Genomic DNA, 20,727 nt, shown 5'->3' on the forward strand with positions numbered 1-20,727 from the left:
AAGCAGTACCTCTAATCTTTTTTGGTCTGTACATGTGAAAGAATTGTTTTTTTTTTATATTTGTTTTACAATATACAGTATCTCATCCTGCTTTTCTTTTAACAGTCAAATATTTCACTCACTTTGCATCTAAAAATTCTCCGTTTTCATGTTGATGGTCTTGTTTGCTTTTAAGGTCATAAAGAGGCATCGATCTTTTCTATTAGTGTGTTTCATAACCAGCTCTGAAGTCCTCATAGGAGCTTACATTTTTCAGAAAGCATTGTGTTTGTAATGTTTTACACCATATTTCTGATGAGTTTGAAAATGTAATATTTGGGTCATCTTTAGATTTTTGGAAAGTGGCCATGGTAAACGAGGGATAATTGACATGATAAAAAGTCTAACTTTGCTTTCAAGTTTGGTTCGTATGATGTACTTATGATATCACTTAACTGTATGTATGGCTTGTGTGTGTGTGTGTGTGTGTGTGTGTGTTAAGGTGTTTAACTCTGCAGTTTACCACATGCTGCGTGAGGCTATGGGAAGAAAGCTGACAACAGAGGAGCACTTGGCTTCATTGGCCCTCACAGCTGACCCTTTAGTCTTGACCACTGTCCCCAAAGAACACTCTACTTCATGTAAGTGCCAATGTCTCAGCTCAAACACAGTTTTACAAGGAATCAAACATGCCTAACTGATGTTTGTTATAGCACCTCATTGTCATTCTCCATTCCTAATATCCAAATATGTACCTATTAGCGTATGGAAATTAACTTGCAGTTTTTAATTGTTAAGCAGATGCAGAGCCTCCAGAAGGCTGGAGAGAAAGAGAGCCAACAGACAGGGAGGTGAATGCAGTCATCACTCTGCAGGCTGGATTCAAAGGGCACTTGGTGAGAGAGGTCCTGAATGCCTCAAAACCAGGTAACATTACCCGCCCACCAAACATTGTCTTTGTCTTCAAACATTGTGCTCTGTAATCAGAGCACAATGTTTGAATGTGTTCAATGTTTGAAAGACAAAGACATCTTCAGAGAGGGGAAGGCTAAAGGCACAATGTGTGGGGAAAATAATAAGAACTATAACAACAGAATACCTGAGCTTCATTTGAAGATTATTAGTCTGTGTCTGAATGCACACACATGCACACACAAAACACTTTCTTCTCCTTCCATTTACTGTTTGATTTAGCCTGTTGGCATGTATATTGAGCCCCTGAGCAGAGGCACAAAAATGTATTGATGAGATGCCACTCTTACTAATACACCCTGACAGATGAGCAGTGGCCATGGAGGACACACACACACACACACACACACACACACACACACACACACACACACACACACACACACACACACACACACACACACACACACACACACACAAGCAAACAGTATTCCAGCATCTATCAGCCAAACCTCTCCAAAGTGATACAAAGTGAAAGACAAGGCAGACAGAGCTGAGCAGCTTTTCCTTTGTACATTTATCAGTGTTGCTTTGGAATAATTATTTATTAAACTAGCTCTTGTGCAGGTCGCAGGCAATTTATCTCAGTTTCAAATGAAGAATTTTAAAATCCAATTTTCTTAAAGGAAGAATGTGCGACTTTTTGATCCAGTAGATGTCGCCCTTGAGCACCAGCATTAAACCAAAACAGTGTCACTCTCCTCCAGCAATACACACCTCCAATCCCTCGCATTCGCACAAAGGAGTTATCAATTTGAACGCACCATAATTAAGCACATTTAAGCACAAGCAGCGGACAAAATTATCCTTTGCTCGAGCTGCCATTGCCTGTGGCCTGCATTGTTGTGTTAGCAGGCTAATGTTAGCGCACGTTGGTTAACTCATAGCTTCATATTTGCACATAAATTGACATGAAATGATCGTGATCTAAAGACACTTATGTGGCATCGAAAAAAAGCAGTGAATAGTCTATGTTATTCTTCTTCTTTTCCTTGACTAACAGCTTTATACCCAAGGCTGTCCCATCCATGTAAACATGATGTAACGACGGCCAGACAAAAGTACAGCAGGCGAGACTCAGGGTGCGTTCGAATTGTCCCTCCTATCTCCTTTCACTATCCACTTTACCTTAACCCCGGGGAAAACGTCATGAGGTTAAGGAAAGATGTTAGGAGAATTCATAAAGGATTTAGGGAAAGGTGATCTCGTTGTTCTGACAATCAACCCTAACCCTAAAGTGGATAGTGAAAGGAGATAGGAGGGACAATTCGAACGCACCCTCACACTTCTCACTCATTGTAGACAGCCATGACTCAGAGAGACTTTTACACTTGATTTCTTCTGTATTTATGTGTAAAATGTCACACATTCTGCCTTTAAGAGTTTGCGCTAATTATCTTACTATGGTGCACCACTGTTTAAAGAAACTCTCGAGGTGACACAACATTCTCTTCATTGCCCAAAACCTGAAGCTTACTGAGTCTATTTGAGTTGTGATGAACATGAAACTGTCAACATTTCAATACTTTAAACACATGGGGGTATGAGGAGCTTCATTAAAGCAGCATTTCAGAAATCGGTGGCATTCATAGCAAAGAAGGGATTTTACCTCGTGTTCCGTGGCTTTAAAAGTGGTTTAAGCACACCAAACATCCAAAAGAAATCAACATCATTATGGAACTATTTTCCACCAATGCAAAAAATATTGCTGTCGATTATGTGCCATAAACATGAACACAAAGGCTAAAAAGCTTGATGTCCCTGAAATGGGACCTGTCATGGTTAAGTCATCTCAGATTTGATTCATTCACTTGTCAAAGCATAAAGTGCAGCTTTCAGACTGGCACTTAAAGTAAACGGCAAAACACCAATCATAGTTTAAAAAACGCTGCCTGTCTAACTGCGCTTTGAAAAGCTTTTCATTTAAAGAAAGCTTAAAACGCTGGCCTTTTCTGATCTCAGAGTTATATTCCCTGGTATATCTGTTTATCTCAAACAACCCCAAATGCCACAAGTCCCTCAACTCTTTGATTTCCTTTCCGCCTGCTTTTCTGTCTGTTGCCTCTCTGTGGTTGTAAAGGTGAGGATAAGGAGGTCTCCATCTTTCAATAGAGGCAGCCTTGGCCCACTGTAATAGCTGTATCAGTTTAAGAAAAGTGGCTATTTGAAAAGAAGGAGCAGAGCACAGGGAAGTAGAGGCAGCGGGAGGACACGTATTCAAATATCTTTCACACACAATTGTCTCTTTGAGCATTTCTCCAATGTGTGCAAAAACAAACACATCACACACTTACTCATGAACACATCGTATGACATATTTTACCAAAGGTTCTGTTTTGTCACAGTGGTTACCTGTCTGTCAAGATAAGTGTGACATTTAAATAATGTACTCCTATCACTGAATAAGGCAAGAATTGCACTTTAAAATGTCAATGTTTGTGTTGTGTTTTTATTAGCATCATGGTTTATCTCTTGTTCTTTATTGGTGTCTATTTATGTGTGTTTAAATGTGAGGATGTGTGTGTCCTTATGTCATTTAGGCACGAAGAAGAACCTCCAAGCGTCTCAGATTCTTTTAGACATGTGGTCGAAGGTTGAGTTGGATGCAGAAAAATACGCTGCCTTCTTGCTAAGGTAAATGAAAAATAAAAATACACAAAATGACCGACTTCTCATAAAGAATGTGTGCACATGTTCATGTATGTATGTAATATGTACACATACACAGAACATCACACATTGCTAGTCAAGCAGATGTATCATATATCATATACGTCATCAATCCCAGAGATCATGAGGGCTCCCAATACAGTCCTGTGCCAATGTTTTATATATATGTATATATATATATATATATATATATATATATCGTATGGCGTTTAGTCTCCCTGTTGCACTGCCCGCCCAGAATCTGCTCCCTCTCCTGTTTGCGGTGGCCTGTTGTGGCCAGGCAGGGAGCATTTTCCACATTGTGTTCCATCTTTTCCCAGTGGTACCATCTGCTGTTTATCCTCTCCCCGTTCCAATCGACTAGCAGCGTCTGCCGAATGACCCGCTGCCTGAGGAAGTATGTGTGAGCATGAGCAGTGAGAGCTTGGTCACTGTGTGTATGGATGGTGGAATAGGGGGGTTTGTTTTAGTGACCCTCTGAGCATTAGTTGTTGTTTTTTTCACTGACAGAAACATCCACTTTCGTCCAAAGTTCACACTGAGATTTTAGGTGCATTCGTCATTTTTAAACTGGGTTTAATTCACAATCCTTTACCTCAGTTATGCTTTGATAAAGATGTTGAAGATTAATTGGTTTTGTTATTTAATTCTTCAATTCAAACAAGAAACGTTTCTAAATGTGCTCTCCCCCTTTGTGTTTTGAGGTTTATCATTGAACATTCTGAGAGGACAGCAGAGCTCTACCCCTGTCAGCAGGATGACTGGACCAGAATCACCTTCACTGATTACTCTGTCTCCCTTCAAGACACAGCAAACTCCTGGGTCTTAGTCTTCAGGTTAGAAAACACTATAAAAATCTTACAACCCCTACAGTATGAATCCAGGCGGAAATTACTCGACAGATCATTTCATAATTTAATCAGAAATCGAGGAAATCTATTTGACAATAAGTCAGACCTTGGAATAAGATATCTTGTTGTGTACTTTGTTGTTTTTATTTATGAAGGGAGGTGTTCCTGGTTTCTGAGGAGATGTTGCTGGTACCAAAGGTCTACTCGCCGATCCCTAACAGTCTGATGAACGTCATAAATAACGACACAGGAGAGGAGCTGGACATGGTTTTCAACAAAGTAGCAGCTCAGGTCTATAAACCAAACAAGGTCTGTTGGTGCTCGAAATCTTTGTACTTTAACCCTTTGTGTACTCCACATAGATTTTGATTACATTTGTAATATAGTCCGATCCCAGTTTTCTTATTACCATGATGGAACACTTCACTTTAAGCATACTTCCCACACCTGGGAACAGTCTTGTGGATGGCTGGTGAAATAATGTGGGCGACCTGTTTTGTTGATTTATTTATCTAAGTCTGTCTTACACAGTCCCTTTTAAAACAATAATGATATTTTGGTATCATTATATCATTTCTTTCCATGCGTTGCAGCTTGGTTATACATTTGTAGCAGAGGCCATCACACCTGAGTCACTCCCGGCTGGTGCCAAGTGGAGGATGTGCCTGATTGGCTCAATGGGACTCCTGCCAAAAATGTCCCATGAGATGCCCCTCAACACATTTTCAGTGAAGGAATTCAGGGATTATTACATTCCCAATGACAAAAGTCTCATATGTCGGTAAGTGAATTTTTATCAAAAGATGAATCCATCTTTGTTGTTTGATTAAAACTTGTCGTTGTTGAAGAGGGTGTGTCATATATAAAATGCTCACCAATAGCTCATCCAAAATCCAATTTGGACTATAGTTTACAGTCTGAATCTGAGATTAAGATTAAGATTTACTTTTATTGATCCCTGCAAGGGGAAATTTCAGTTTTTACACTCTGTAAAATGTGTGATGATTATGTGATGATTGTAAACCAGTTTTGATAACAACCCAACAGCACATAAAGATAACATTCTAGAAAGCCCTGTTTTCTAACACAGGACAACATTGTAGATGCTCTGAGGGATTAATGCACACAACCATTTTGAAACTTCTCCACAGATACCTTGTGGATGTGACGGCGGATGTTTTAGGAACGATTCAGTTTCAGACTTCCAAGCCGGATGTTTTGATCCGTCTGTCCGTTCTGGACCAGGAGAAGGAGATGATCAGCAACACTGGGAGGGGCCACGTGGTTATTCCTGTTTTCAACTTCCTGGCAAACGAAGGTGAACTCTCAGGTTCTGTCATAAAGTTACTGATAAATGAAAGCCTCTGCCTCCTGTCTGTCTGTGTGTTAGGAAGTTACAGTATTTATCTAAAGCATTTGATTACATCTGTTATAATCTGGATTATATAAATTAACAGTTAAAATTTAATAGTGAATTATTAAAACAGTGTAAAGCTTTTCACCATTGTTGAATATACTTTCATGGTACTTTAGAGTTTAAATTTCTACACCTCAGTTTAAATTCTGGTTAATTTCTCCTCCCGTATAGCAGAATTAAAAACAGCAGGGCCCCTGTCTGCAGCTGTTTCCCTTACAGTGGTGATTTAGGGGTCATATTGTATGAGAGGGATTGGTGAGGACTGACGGTAGTTATATTTAGCTTTAGTGCACTAAAGGCAACAGGACACTTCTCACTTTAGATTGTTGTTTTTCACTTTTTCCCCCAAATATTTTGAATTGCCATGTGTCTTCAATTACTCTCAGCTTACTTTAAAATCATGCAAATGATGTCAAACACTTTTGTTTTCGGTAAGAACAGATAGCTTGACACAAAGATGGTGTTTATTAACGTTTACAAGAACTTTTCACATCCTCCCTTTTCACATTTTCTGTTTAATCTCCCTCAGCCATCCTGTTCTCTCACTACCATTATTCCTTCTGTCATGACTTGAAAAATAATAACGATCTGGTAACAAGATGGACTAGTCAAGACACAGCAATTGCCTGTGTGCATGGGTCCATAAACCTGTGAAAATCTCCTGAGCTCTATTTGCTCTGCTGTAGTGACTGTCAGTGATACATCTGGAGAACAACCAGTATTTTAAATCTCCTCTTTGTACATTTTCACACCTCAAATATACAGACAGCTGGGGCCCCGGTGGCTGAGTGGTTAGTGTCTACACCCCATGTGCAGAGGTTGCAGTCCTCGAAGCCGGCGGCCCTGTTTGAATCTGACCTGTGGCTTTTTTCCCACATGTCATTCCCTACTCTCTCTCAAAATGTGTCTCTCAAATAAAGGCACAAAAAGCCCCAAAATAAAATTGTTTAGATACCTTTTTCAATGAAATATATAGTGTCACAGTCATAAGGTCGTGGTGCTCTTTTCTCTGTGACTCGATCACAAGAAGGATTCAGCTCAATTTCTGCATTGCATGAAGTCCTTTTTAAAAGCAATATGCTAATGAGGTCTGTGATCGTTTATTGTTGTTCAGATGCCGATCAAGATTTCAAAAGTCATTGTTGCACGAAGCACTGTTGTCACAAGTCATAGAAATATCCCTCACAAATGGTTATAAAGAAATAGTTTTCTAAAAGTTTTGCTTGAGTTTTAGTCAAACTGACCCCTGAACTACTGTAATATTGAACGAGAATTTTTAGCTATGCAGACACAATCAAGAGCGACAAAAAACAAGCAGATAGAAGAGGCACTTCACACAGGAGCTCTTCAAAAGCTCGCCTCTCAAACACTTGAATCTGCTGTTCAGTCGTTGCTTCCAACAGTTAGTTCAAAATGCCGGCCACTCTTGTCTTTTCTAAGATATCCACTTGCTTCTTATCTTCAAGCAGACAGTTGCAACGACGAGAAGAAGGGATCCTCTTCCCAGGACAAGGGAGTGAAGGTGGCAGACACTTTCCAGCACAGAAACCGACAGGACAACACAGCTGGGAGATCAAACTCGTCGTTGGACCAGCCTCAACCTCCCACGGAGACGGCGGTATCAGTGACAGCTGCCTGCGTGGTATCTGCTGTTCCTCAAACACTTCACTGGTCTCACTTGTGCACACACACAAGGGCGCATCTCACTTTTCCTCTCTGTCTTTCTCACCCACTTGCTTTCTGCCTGTGTTGATATCAATTTTTCACTGCCAGATACACATTACGCCTTACTCTCAGGAATGCACACAAACACACACACACACACACACACACACACACACACACACACACAAACTTACACACACCCACACACACTCTCACACTGACAAAAATCACAAGAGAAGAGCAGCAGAAACTGGTTGGCTGTTTTTTTTTTTTTGTTACTGTCTGACTTATCAGTGCTTGTCAGGGAGCAGGGATTTGTGCATGACTTATGAGTCTCTTGATTGTCTGCAGACCCCCCTCTATTTAACACACCAGTTTGGTGATTCCCAAAGTGTATAGTAGGTGCTATAAGTGTGTATTTACATAGTCAGATACACACAAAGACACAGCAATTGCCTGTGTGCATGGGTCCATAAACCTGTGAAAAGCACCTGAGGTCTATTTGTTTTGCTGTAGTGACTGTCAGTGATACATCTGGAGAACAAACAGTATTTTAAATCTCCTCTTTGTATATTTTCACACCTCAGATATACAGACAGCTGGGGCCCCGGTGGCTGGATGGTTAGTTTTTGAGCGCCCTATGTACAGAGGTTGCAGTCCTCGAAGCGGTTAGAACCTGTTAGCTAATTTTTCCGCTCTCTCTCTCTCTCTCTCCCTGATTTTCCGACTCTACCCACTGTCCTGACTTAAGTAAAGGCACACAAAGCACCAGAATAAATCTGATATTTACTGCTGTTAATCTTTGTTTGAAGCATGAAGCTCACAAAGTTACCTGACAGGTGTTTAAAGTGTTACTCTCTGAATTTCCAACAGAATGCATGTAGGTCACCTTGATGCGATTCCTAAAGTTTGTGCTGCTGTGACTGCAAGGCTTTGTTAATGTTGTATTACAAACATAAGGAGACTGGTGACAAGTTCTTCAAAAACCTCCTTTGACTCTCTTAGTGATCATGAAGTATCAGAATAACAGTTTCTCCCCATCATTCTCGGTTAAATGCCTTCTTCTCAGAGCATGTGCCAACAGGTGCTCACATGGCAATTCACCGCAATTAGCTGCGCTTTGCAACAGCAGGATCCATTTTTTGAAAGCATGACAAACTAAGGGAGCACAGATATCTCTCCTGATAGAACATGTTGATCATTTAGGACTTTTTTTCTCTAAGCTGAGAATCTTAATAACTCACAGTGAACGTCATAGGAGGAAGTATACTCTCAGTCCATTTATGTTACTATTGCTTTTATCGATAGGACAACTGAAAACTAGAAATGTTGGGAGTAGATAGAGGGTAAGAAATGCATCCTGCGGCTGATGCTTTGAGGACTATAGTTTCTAAATGGGTATGCCTCTTCTTCTAACTGAGCTAAACAACTGCCCAAAAGCAATGTTAATCCAAAGCAGTTTAGATGTGCAGCTTCATTTACAAAGGTGATATTCTGTACAGTATATCTATCCATCTCTGGATCCATCGACACACCTCCAAACACATCACACAAGTCATATCAAAATCCTTCAGACATTGTATCATATTTTGCACTTGAATTGCTGTATCTTTTTTTTGACACAGTAGATGTGGTAGACATTATCGTTATGACTTGTCCCTGCGAAATGAAATCAACAATTCAATGTTAATCTATCTGGGTTAAAAGAAAGCCAGTTTTGTGGCACTCAGGTCTCAAGCTTTAAGATAAACATTCCTCACTTAGCCATTATTCTGGCTTCATAGTGCACCCTTCAGATCAGGAACGGCCAGAATAAACAGCTGTTGATCAGGAGTGAGACTATTGATTAAGACTTGGAGCTAAGGGTCAACGATTAAAGCACTGTGTTTACAGCACAGGGAGATAAAGATGCTCAGTAATTGTGCGTAAACGCTCAAGGCTCCTGTAGTGTGATCTATATTTTGAGGCAACCGACATGACAACACACATGGCTGATGACACTCACACAAATTTGATTGTATAATCTTATGTGCAGCGATGGGAATATCTTGCTCTAATAGTTTGATTCTGAGCCTGGGATTTTGTTGAAATCTCCTCTGTTCAGTGTGCTAGATATGGAAGTGACCACTCATTATAAAATCTTGACTTGCATGGCCTTGGTCTCCTCTGTCTCTTTGTGCCCAGCATGTGCTTCTGTCAAAGACTGTGAAAAACAAAAACATCCAGTTTCTTCTTTAAGACCTCTCTGTCTGTCTCTGAATAATCTGCATGAATAACACAGCTTAGTCTATGTTAAATACATTTGATCAGCATTCATCTCTTCTTGGCTTTGCATTTATTTCTGTTTTAATCGAGATTCTTGATGCTTTGTTTGTGTAATTCTTGTATGTGTCGCTCAAGTCTAGTTTGAACTGTAATATGGCTTTTGTCTCTTCTTGTTTTTTTCACAGGTTCACAAGTACGTGGTGCAAGCAGAGGTGCTTTATAAGAGCTGGGATTTGGATGAATCCCAACTGGAGTTTGTCCAGTCACTCAGAGACATGGAGAAGAAAGAAATGAGAGGTACATACTTAAAACAAACTTCATTTCTAGATTAACATGTCAGCTCAACTCAGTACCCGTCAGGAAAAATAGAAAATTAGTCAATTTTGAAATGTGCTCCTCCTGAAAGTAAGCGAGTATTTTTGATGATTTAGCAATATAAAGCTTTATACTACATCAAAATAAAAATCCCTATAAGCACTTCATAAGGTTATTGAAACATTTTAATTGAAAACATCACTTTTACCTTTTCTTGCTCCTGAATGGATTTCTGATCATTCCTCCCTGTTTGCATGTGCACAGCAGATTTTTTTGCGTTTGGTGTGAAATGTGGCAGATACTCAGATACGGCAGTGTCAGGGGGCCAAGGCAGGCGGTGTTTGTTCTTCGCCTCCGCTAGCCAGAGTCCTGTTAATCACAAGCCCTAATGAAAGCCAAATGAATACAGCTGCTTTAGCAGATCAGAGTGTGATTTCTTGTGCCCACTGGTCGTTGGCTGAGGCAATAATCCTGTCCTCTGCCACCAACTCTGCTCCTCCGCCTTTAATCATGTCGCACAAATTGGATTGATAGTAAAGTCAGGGCTTTGAAATTTATAGCAGCTTTTTAAAAATTCTGAGGGGGACCAATTAATTGCGGCACGGATGAATGTTGATGTGAAAGAGGTGCTGCATGGGTGACAATTTGCATGATTGCCGAAAGATAAAGGGCAGCCTGCTTGTCAGTGAATCATTATTCTTCTCTATCTGTTGCACCTGACAATAGTGTCTGTGCTCACCCATTCAGTTTGCATGGAATGAAATCTGAGGTGGATATGTGTGTCTCAAAGTGGGAGGCATAAAATAAACAAGCTGTATATACAGATAGATGTGTTCAGTTTACAGACAGGCAGCCCTGTGTAAGTGACAGTAATAGTTCTGTATGAGATAAAAAGTCATCATTCTTTATTGCTTTAACGTGCCGTGTGTTCATATTGTCATTAGCATGTGTGCTCTGTTCTTAGATATATGTGAGCACGCTAAGCTTTTCTTGCTCTCGTTTGTCCATGTGAGTATGTGTCGGCCAATGTCCACACAAAGCTCTTGTGGATTTTCCAATAAGCTTGTGTAAGTGGGTCAATGGGAAGTCAAATGAAGTTGGCTCTTGCCCCCTGGTGCCCTGGGAAATATCTCAGCAGGAAAGCGAATTAATTTCACCCAGTTCAGCTCTGTCTCAGCGGTGAGGCCGCGGCCTTGATCATGCTCCCTACATGCTACACGGATACACGCGCACTACAGTACATGCAACGCCAAGCTTTGAAACCTCCTTAACAAGCTGTTTAACAAGCTGCAGTCAAAATACTGCACTGTGTATGTTAAATGCATGCACTATTACACTGCTTTATACCTCAGTGTATACTGTAAAAGCATTCAGATGTAAGCAGTGTGTTGTACATGCAGCATTAGTTTTCTCCGTCCACACCTCGCTGACATTTCATTTCTGCTTTTTTACTACTAGAAAACATTTTTAGTATCCAAACATGATTCTTTTCGGCTTTTCAGTGAATAGATCTTGTTTAGCCATAAACAGCCATTTCAGTTTTCAAGACTTGTATCAGCCTGAAATTACACGACAGAGATTGATATTCAGATCCAATTTGAACATGAACATTTCTGTGTGACTTGAGATAAGACTAACTCGATGAGCATGCAACAAAGCCGTTCAGACAGAATGGCAGGGTGTCAGCTAAATGATGGATTATTATTCCTCGCTGTGTCAGAGGAGTGAGCCTCATAGTAAACGCTTCATCTAAGCTGAGGCTTGTGTTCACTCTGGCTTGAAAGTGCAACAGTGCCATCTAGCACACATGAAACCACACAACACGTGCAGCATTTTCCCCACATTTTTTTTTTTTGTTACAGTCCCACTTCAGAAAAACTGTAATCATGAACAGCTGAGGTTCCTTGTAATGACAAAGGACACAGTGTGTATTAAATCTTCAGAATATTAAACATGATACATTTAAATGTCAAAGCCATGTTTTACTTCAGAGGCTGACAGTTGAGTTGAATTGAATTTATTTTATTGGATAAGGATGATGTAATTGAATTTAACATTCCAGAGCATGAATCAGATTTGTTGCACGGATAGCTTTTTTCCAATTTTTAACTTTTGTCCTTTGTTGAGCCTTTACATCTACAATGAAATTAAACAGCACTCAGTATCATACAAATATTTAACTCTACAGAACTGAAGATACTATGAATGACATATACATTACTGTATATACACCATTGTACATTTAAAAACGCTTTAGTTTTTGTATAACAAAACTGAATCTCCCTTATCTCTGTTTATAAAATGCAGTATTCAGGCTTGAGGACTTGAAGCACACATCCACCACTGACACCCCTGTCCATGACAGGCACAAATCCAATACACCCAAAGCCAACCGCAGAGGAGAAGGTGACAAGGAGAAAGGGAAGCCAGCTGGCGTCTCAAAATCTGGCCCCCGGCAGGATGCTGTAATGGTAACAAAATACCATAAAGCTGTGATCTGCAAACTAGGACCAATATTATGTACAAGTACTTATATCTATAGACTGAAAGAGCTGTTGAGGGACTGTCGGTCACTATGCAGAAAATATTTGCGTGATCAGCTGTTCGATATGTTTGCAAATTGTGTTTCTCTAAAGTTAAACTTGGATCCATTGGCTTTTATTGCGTTAGATGTTCTCATTTGATTGCAAAAGCCAAATATAATACAGAGGTAGATATGAAAACTGTTGTGTGTAAATGAGTGTTATTAAGGTCAAGTGTTACACTTGGAAGACAAGGAGGTGTGGTCAAAACTCATCAGAATGACCAGCAGCAGTAATAATGACGTCTAAAGAGTGGAGGATGTGGAGGCACTTCAGTGGAGTACACACTCAACTGCTCTTCACAGACTCTCATCCGAAACTCACATAATGAGCGTGTTGTGGTTGAACTCTTATCTGACATCTCTTTTTTTTTTATCGTAATTGCAATTTGTTTTATCAGCAGGTTATCATTTGCATATGAAGTTGACTCTGCTGTTCTAACAAAGAGAAAACTTGGCATTAATCAAATCCCACAACAGGCTGGATGACCTGCACCTATTCAAACAGTAATCTTGTGGTCTGCAGTAGCAGACTTGGTCTAGTCATCTGAAACACAGCTTCTTGATGAATCAGCCACATAAAAAAATGTATTTTATTCTCCTCTGCATTACAGGGCAGATTTTCAGAGTTTCTGTCTGCAAAATTTCAATTTTCAATATTTACTCTCAGCAGAAAGGACATAATGATCTCTGAATAAATGAACTGAGAGCGATTCATAATTATTAATGAGTGACGACTAGACAGCCAAAAGAGGACATAACACCCTGAGTGAATGGCTGACTGGCTGTGTCCCTGACTGTCTGAGTTTCACTGAAAGAGACTTGTGATGTATTGTCGTTCTGTGACCTTCAGCTGGGATGTCTGTGTGGTTACCATTCAGTACCCTCTTTAGCCTTTGTGGTTATTGTGTGTGCATGTGGTTTTGTGATATGTGCAGAGCCTTGACTTGACAAAGGCGAACTGGACGCTGCGTGTGGTCAGTGACAAAAACAAAGCAGAGAGCATCAAGGTGACGAAGGACACAGAGAGACTAGAGGAGATGAAAGCCATTAAAAAAGCCTGGGAGATGGCCGAACCTGGCCGCTGTGCCAAGGTAAGACACAGGTTGTGATTTGAAATATGTAGTGTACACCTGTATTCCTTTAAATCTAGCCTTACCTGTTGATGTGTATCTCCTGTAGAAATATCTCTATCAATAAGTCTATTTTGATTTTGTCCTCTCAAACTTTCAATCAATGTTTTCCTGTCTTTTTAGGCTTTAAAGTCTCGTCTCACGTTTCTTAACAAACAGCAAGCAAACAACGAAACTCCCGTGGATGATGCAGAAATCAGAGGTCTTGTTACAACACTCTGGATACACACACATTAGTATTTGGGTCCTTCCTTTCTCCCATTAGTTGTCACAGTATGGTAATGAGGTCTTTTCTTTTGTTTCTTCTTTTACAGCTGCCTCTCTCACTCAGTCTGATCTGGACTTGACCAATACTTTCAGCTCCCTTCCTCCCATGGACTTCACTTGCTTCATCAGGTACTCAAACCAGCTTTACACTTTGCCTGTTTTACCCCTTTTTCACTTTTTTTCAATCCATTTCATGGCTCACTATCAAAGTATGGTTGCAAAGTTAGAAAGATGATCTGACATATATTTGACACCATAGTGCACTTAATTAGACATCGAAGTTTCAGTCTCTTGTCACACTGTGGCTGGTTTTATATCTGTCTGTAACAGATGTCAGTTCAGCCAACAGAAGAATTCTAGAGAAGGAAAATACAACATATGTAACCAAGACGGTTGTGCTTCTATATTACAACAGTCGAGAGGCCTTATTGTACTAAGTTCATGGTGTGTCATGTCATGGTTAGTTCATGTGTGTGTGCGTGTGTTGTGTGTGTGTGTGTGTGTGTGTGTGTGTGTGTGTGTGTGTGTGTGTGTGTGTGTGCATGTCTGTGTTTGTTCAGTCTGCATGTAGACCAGCATCTGTATCTTCCTCAGATTGGTTCCTAAAGCGTCCTTTGATTTCATGTGTGTCTGACCTTTGCTCCCATTGGTGCTGTAAGCAGCGTTATATATTACAAGGCTTGACCCTTTCGTGTAACAAAAGGGCAACACATGGACTCCAGAGGACAGGTCAGGTGTACTGTGTAATGTTCAGACATGCTGGCAGACACACAACATGCTTGGTTACATTAAAAAGAGTTTTCAACACAGAGCTGCAACCTCTCCCATCAGGAAATCACTCAAATGTTTTTAAACATATAAACAAAAATACAAATTGTGATTCAGTTTCTTTTCTTTGAGATTAAGAGAAGCCATCCAGTTTCACTGGATTATAAGAACGTTTGAAAAAAGTAACAAGAATTTTAAAAATATGTAAAAGCTGCCTATCCATGTACAGGACAAAATCAGCAGAGATAATCATTCATCATTCATCATTCATTTTGTACTTGTATATACCCCCTATTTTTATTTTTATTTATCTTATCTATTCTGTTTAATGTGTATTTTGAGCTTACTTGTCTGTGCTGCTGCAACGCCCGAATTTCCCCTCTGGGGATCAATAAAGTATTATCCTATCCTATCCTATAAGACATATACGATTAGAGGTATCAGTGTGTCCACAGGGGAGCAGCAAAATCAACACAAACTGAAAGTACCCCACTAAAGCTTTAAAAAAAATAAAAATAAAGCCGTAATACAAGACTGACACCTTTTAAATTTTGACCTGAAATAAGTGTTGTTGTACGTACTGTATGAACTATAAAATATTTCTTAAGTTTTGTCATATTGTCAAAAAAGAAACCTGAATTGAGCATTGTTTTTGTTAGCTTGATGCTGGCATAGAACATACAAACACCAAGATCATCATCATCATTATTAAATCAGTTCTAAAGTTCAGATTTTTATCGTTTGTCATGGTCGGTGTCCTAAAGGAAAGGTCTCCCTCCACGGTTCCCCTCAGAGTCTCTTGTTTCTCTCCCACACTCTCTGTCCCTGACTCCATCTCTCCTTCTGTCCATCCTTCTCCATGATAAATGAGATGATACTGCGGTCTGTTAATTAGAGCGCTATTTTAGAGCCCCGATGAGCTCGACGCTCCAATGAGATTTGCCCCTTCTCCCATCACCTCTCCACCCTCTCCTTGCTGCGTGTGTGTCCATGCGTGTGTGTCCATGCATGTGTGTCCATGCGTGTGTGTCCATGTGTGTGTGTCCGTGTCCAGCTTCTAACGGCGGCTAACACTGTGGCCTGCTATCTGAGAAGAGGGAAAGATCCTGTGGAGAAGTCCATTAGGGAAGTCTGATTAGTGTGCAGAACACCTCTTTCTCTCAAACGCCCACCACACATACATCATAGATTAAGACACACACACACACACACACACACACACACACACACACACTCATGCATGACAACTTTATAGCATTTGCACACACGCTGTCACCCACAGTGACAGAGGTTAAACCAGGGCAATGTTCATTAACCAAATGAACTCCATCACCACCTCCACCAGCCTTCCCCTCTTCATTAAGGTCATCTTATAGGAAATAGGCGACCATATTTAGCACTTACAATCTCTCTTTGAAGTCCTTCCTCTGTGTATGAGCCTCAGGGGGATATTACACTGTCATTTCTCCTTTATCAAACACACACACACACACACACACACACACACACACACACACACACACACACAGTAACTGACCCCTTACATGATCTCTCTACGTGTGTCTCTTTTTTTAAACAGACACACAAATAATACAGATATTAGCGAAGAAATTCCTAAAATACAATGATCATCCATATGGACTTCTCAGCGGTGCTGCCATATTTAGATGATTTTCCACCCAAATGTTGATACTTGGTGTTGGACAGGGAAAATTATGTTAAGCTATTTATGAAGCTTGATTTAAAGGCAACTGGACTTGGTAGAAAATCTAGAAACCACCAAGTCCAGTTGCCTTTAACTCAAGCTTCAAATTTTCCATGACCTTGATGACTGATAACCTACACAGACATGTTGGACTATTCGATGAAATTAGCTTTTTTCATTAAACTTAAAGAGAAGATATTGTGGAAGCAAGGAGGCCATAAAGCAGTTATTTGATGGTATAAAGAAAAGGTATGTTAACATCCCTATATCCATGCACTCCATGGATTTAAAGGTCCTGTGAGGAACTTCGACACACAGTTTGTGTTGATTTTGGCGCCCCCTGTGGACAAACTGATACCCCTTGTCTCTTTGCTGGTCTTGTCCCGTACATGGTTTAGGCAATGTTTACTGAGAAAATCTCATCCTGCTGTCTATTGTCAGTCAAATGTTTTACCGTACTCATTGGAAATATCTGCTGTATAAAATATTTAAAAAAGACAGTTTCTTCTTCACGTTCACCCGACAACGACCCTGAGGCTACAGTTTCAGGCATTAGAAATGAAGATATAGAAATAATCAGTCTTGTTGCTGATGGTTTTACTTGCCATTGTGTGTCATATAGAGGCATTAGTATTTAGATCAGTCTGTTTCATATCCAGTGATGAACTCTTCTAAGGAGCTTTAATAAATATATGATTAGCATGAGTTGGATTAAAGGGAAAAGGACAATCTTTCATACATAATGAAATTGTTGATGGATTAAATTCATCACGGTTGTAGTGAGTCAATCTCACTTGAAGTAGCTGTACTTAGTTCTTAAAGTTGTGACATTAATCTAAAGAGAAGACTTACATGTTTTTGTCAGGGTCAGGGAATTTCTATGTAGCACATTTGAACTTTGATTTAGAAGACTGTAGCCAATCTTTTCCAAGCCATTTACTGACAGATATATATCTATGTTAACATATTTCATGGCTAATCACTTAATTGTGGTTGAGTTAAGATTCCAAATTTGGTATTTGTTATCTGACTGACTCTTTGTGATTTTCAATGGCCTGTTTTACTTCTTAAATATTTATATGTTATGGTATGCCTTTCATTCCCTTTTATTTGATGCAGATGAAGTCTTTGTGGTGTCATGATGTGATATCTTTTGGGTTCAAAAAGTTCTGACTCAGGTTTGTTTAAAGCTCATGATTTGTTTTAAAAACTGTAAATCTGAAAAGTCAACACTGCTGCTCAGTTATAAATCCGGGTATACTATAGACTAGGGATATGAGATAAGCCATGTAGTTGCCTCTGTCTATCTCTGCATTTTTCAGCCACATTTCCATGTTTATTTGACCTGCCTGTATCAACACTGTCAGCTGTATTATCTCACAGGATTGCCTGAATAGGCATATGATAACTCAAGCCATGTTTTGAGGTTATTCATCTACAGTTTCTTTAATATCTGAACCTCAAAACACTGCCTGCTAACTAAGAAGTGCAACACAGTGTATTTCTCAGAAAACGTCTTTAGCTTTCACACTGAATAAAAAAACTGTGCACCATCAACTTCCTTGATTATATCTGTAGATGCCAAAAAGATGTGCCAGTGCTGATGGATCCACAGATAGAAGAGTTTCAGCAGAGGGAGCGCTTTGAAAAGATTCAGACGTACCGTTTGGTCCGAGACAATGTGCTGGAGCACCAGAGACTGCAGGAGCTCAACATGAAGGAGCTCATGAGACGCCAGCTGGAGATGTATGAGAACATGCAGGTGAGTGGAGACGGAAAAAGAGTTGTGTGACGTCTAGAAGTGAATATTTAGGATGTAATAACTATCAGTTCTGACCATCAAAAAGAAAAAGTGAGGAAAATGTTTTGTCAGCTGCTTCCCCCTCTGGTGAGACATCATTCTCTAAATTCCATCTGTTTTGTCTCCAGGCAGCCTTGTGGCAGCGCTGTAAGAAATTCCTTGATTCTTGCAATGCGTTCAGTAGCCGCCAGATGGCGGCTTTAAAGAAGGAACAAAAAGAGGAAGAGGCTGTGGAGGGGGCCCAGCAGGCAGTTCTGGAAAAAACAACCCCATCCTCTGCTACTGCCCAGCAGCCAAAGAAACAAGCCAAGAGTGCTGGCAAGAAGAAATGATGGTCTTTGGCACTAACTTCCTGTCTCAATATCCTCCTCAGACACTTCTGAACAAGCCTGTTTGAACAGTGAGCAATCTTCATTTAATCACATCATTGCAGCCAAGACTCGATGATGTAATATCTGACTATCCCTGTACACAATTTAAAGCGGAGTGTTTTCATGTCCTGCTCATGTCCTCTAAATTTGAAGAAATAAGAAACGTATGGACCTGCAAAGATTGTTAACTGATAATTGCACTTTAAGTTTTAGTCATTGTCTTTTTATCATCCTTATCCATATTGAATTGTATTCTGACTGCACTCATCTACATTCTTTTCATCTTGACTTTATACCCTCAATAAACAGTTGAAATGATCAAGTGTCTGTTATTGGCGTTCGTCAGACATGTAAAACAACTCTCCCTGTCCATACCCTGAGAATGTCAACCCATCGCGCCAGAAATATATGTCTTCGACTATTCCATGCCCACCGTGCCTGATTATATTCTGCGACTCTTGTATTGTCTTGAAGGTCACTGTATTGACTGTGCGCCTCAAGGCCTGCAGGATAAAGTCTACCTCCCACAAGCTGAGTGCAACTGATTGATTGGCTAATTGATGTATTCTTGCTGATAGAAGCCCACAGCAGTGCGTTCCAACAGCAAGACAAAGAGTTGTGTATGAAAAATGCATCATAGGTGGGTGGCAAATCTTTATGGCAACATAGCAACTATTGATTAACACCCCCAAGGTTGAAGTCAAAGTATTTCAAAACAGACAGTCAGCTTTCTAATATGCAAAAAACTTTTGATCAATCAGTTCTTTCTTTCTGAAATGAATACGATATGGTTAAACAAGTGCAGTTTATCTTCGCTTACAATATGAAGTGCATGTAGTGCGTTCCATGCCACAGAGGGAGTCAGCCGATCAGCTGAGGAATGAGAAACTAAATTTGAAATGAAAGGGAAGAGGCTGCCATCTAGTGGCTTTGGGCTGTAATAAATTTTCATTACCATGCCGGCACTATGCTTTTTTTCATGGCTGACAATAATGAATAGCTCAATTTTGTGCTGCGGCATGAAGGAAATGATCATTGTGCAGTGTGTGCATGTGTTTAGAGGACATGGATTTGTGTGTATGTGTGATTTTTTGTGCCTGCTTGTATGTGTGCATGTGCAAAGTCATCCTGTAGAAATGTCCTGGATGTATATGATGAAATAGTAATACTCGTATCTTTTACATTATTTACAGTGACTATCTGCATGCGATTCTCAATGCACAATATGTTAGCATGTGTGCATTGCTCATTCTTCTTTCAGCTCTGTGAGTGCTCTGTTGTGCTGTGTGTATGTCCCACTGCATTTTGTGCGTCTCCTCGGTGTGTCAGGCCTCATCTAGCAAGCCACTATTTCCCCCCTTGTATAACTGCATGACAGAACTAATCCTGAAAGCCTTGTTCCTGGCACAGAACATTCTCTCTTGTCTCTGCACTGTTCCCCCTCGCCCGACTTGTCCCTCCCTTTTTCCAACATTAGCTGTTATTTGCTGTCCCCCCCCCCCTCGAAAACCTACACACATCCTCCTCCTTGTGTGTGTGTGTGTGTGTGTTTGTTGTATGAGAGAGATCACCACACTTTGTAATTGTCTGTGACGTGTGTGTATTAACTGAGGGGCTGTTTCTTAATTGGCAGCTGTTGTTGTGAGCGACAGAAGAACTGTATTGTAACCTTGAAAACAAGGGGACCATCGTGTCTGTGTCTGTGTCTGTATCTGTGTGTGTGTGCATTGGACTTCCCACAAATAATGAGAGAATATTTGATTCTTAAATGGACCCACATAGACGGATGATGAAATTAAGTGAAAGTAGATCTACATTCCCAGAGTGGTGTGGAGGCTGTGGCGGCTCTTTAATTCACTTTCCATTTTGGCGGTAATAATTCAAGAATGCCTTCATTATTATTATTTTTCTGAATGGAAAAAGGGACCTTCTTACTTCCAGAAATTGCCTTTCTTTTTATTGGTTTT

General features: G+C 40.2%; 1 protein-coding gene across 1 annotated transcript in view; it reads left to right on the forward strand.

Annotated features, from left to right (window-relative positions):
- Positions 1-19,078, forward strand: part of adgb (androglobin) — a 40,544-nt gene extending 21,466 nt beyond the window's left edge. The window contains exons 21-35 of the mRNA XM_061052016.1: positions 482-620; positions 781-906; positions 3,492-3,585; positions 4,326-4,457; positions 4,628-4,781; positions 5,066-5,253; positions 5,624-5,790; positions 7,356-7,531; positions 10,005-10,116; positions 12,442-12,605; positions 13,654-13,809; positions 13,972-14,050; positions 14,163-14,244; positions 18,167-18,350; positions 18,518-19,078. Of these exons, the coding sequence (XP_060907999.1) occupies positions 482-620; positions 781-906; positions 3,492-3,585; positions 4,326-4,457; positions 4,628-4,781; positions 5,066-5,253; positions 5,624-5,790; positions 7,356-7,531; positions 10,005-10,116; positions 12,442-12,605; positions 13,654-13,809; positions 13,972-14,050; positions 14,163-14,244; positions 18,167-18,350; positions 18,518-18,721 (2,157 nt within the window). The 3' untranslated portion in view covers positions 18,722-19,078. The remainder of the gene's footprint in view (positions 1-481; positions 621-780; positions 907-3,491; positions 3,586-4,325; positions 4,458-4,627; positions 4,782-5,065; positions 5,254-5,623; positions 5,791-7,355; positions 7,532-10,004; positions 10,117-12,441; positions 12,606-13,653; positions 13,810-13,971; positions 14,051-14,162; positions 14,245-18,166; positions 18,351-18,517) is intronic.
- The last annotated feature ends 1,649 nt before the right edge of the window (positions 19,079-20,727 follow it).

Source organism: Labrus mixtus, chromosome 12 (assembly GCF_963584025.1).
Source record: "Labrus mixtus chromosome 12, fLabMix1.1, whole genome shotgun sequence".
Lineage (NCBI taxonomy): Eukaryota > Metazoa > Chordata > Actinopteri > Labriformes > Labridae > Labrus > Labrus mixtus.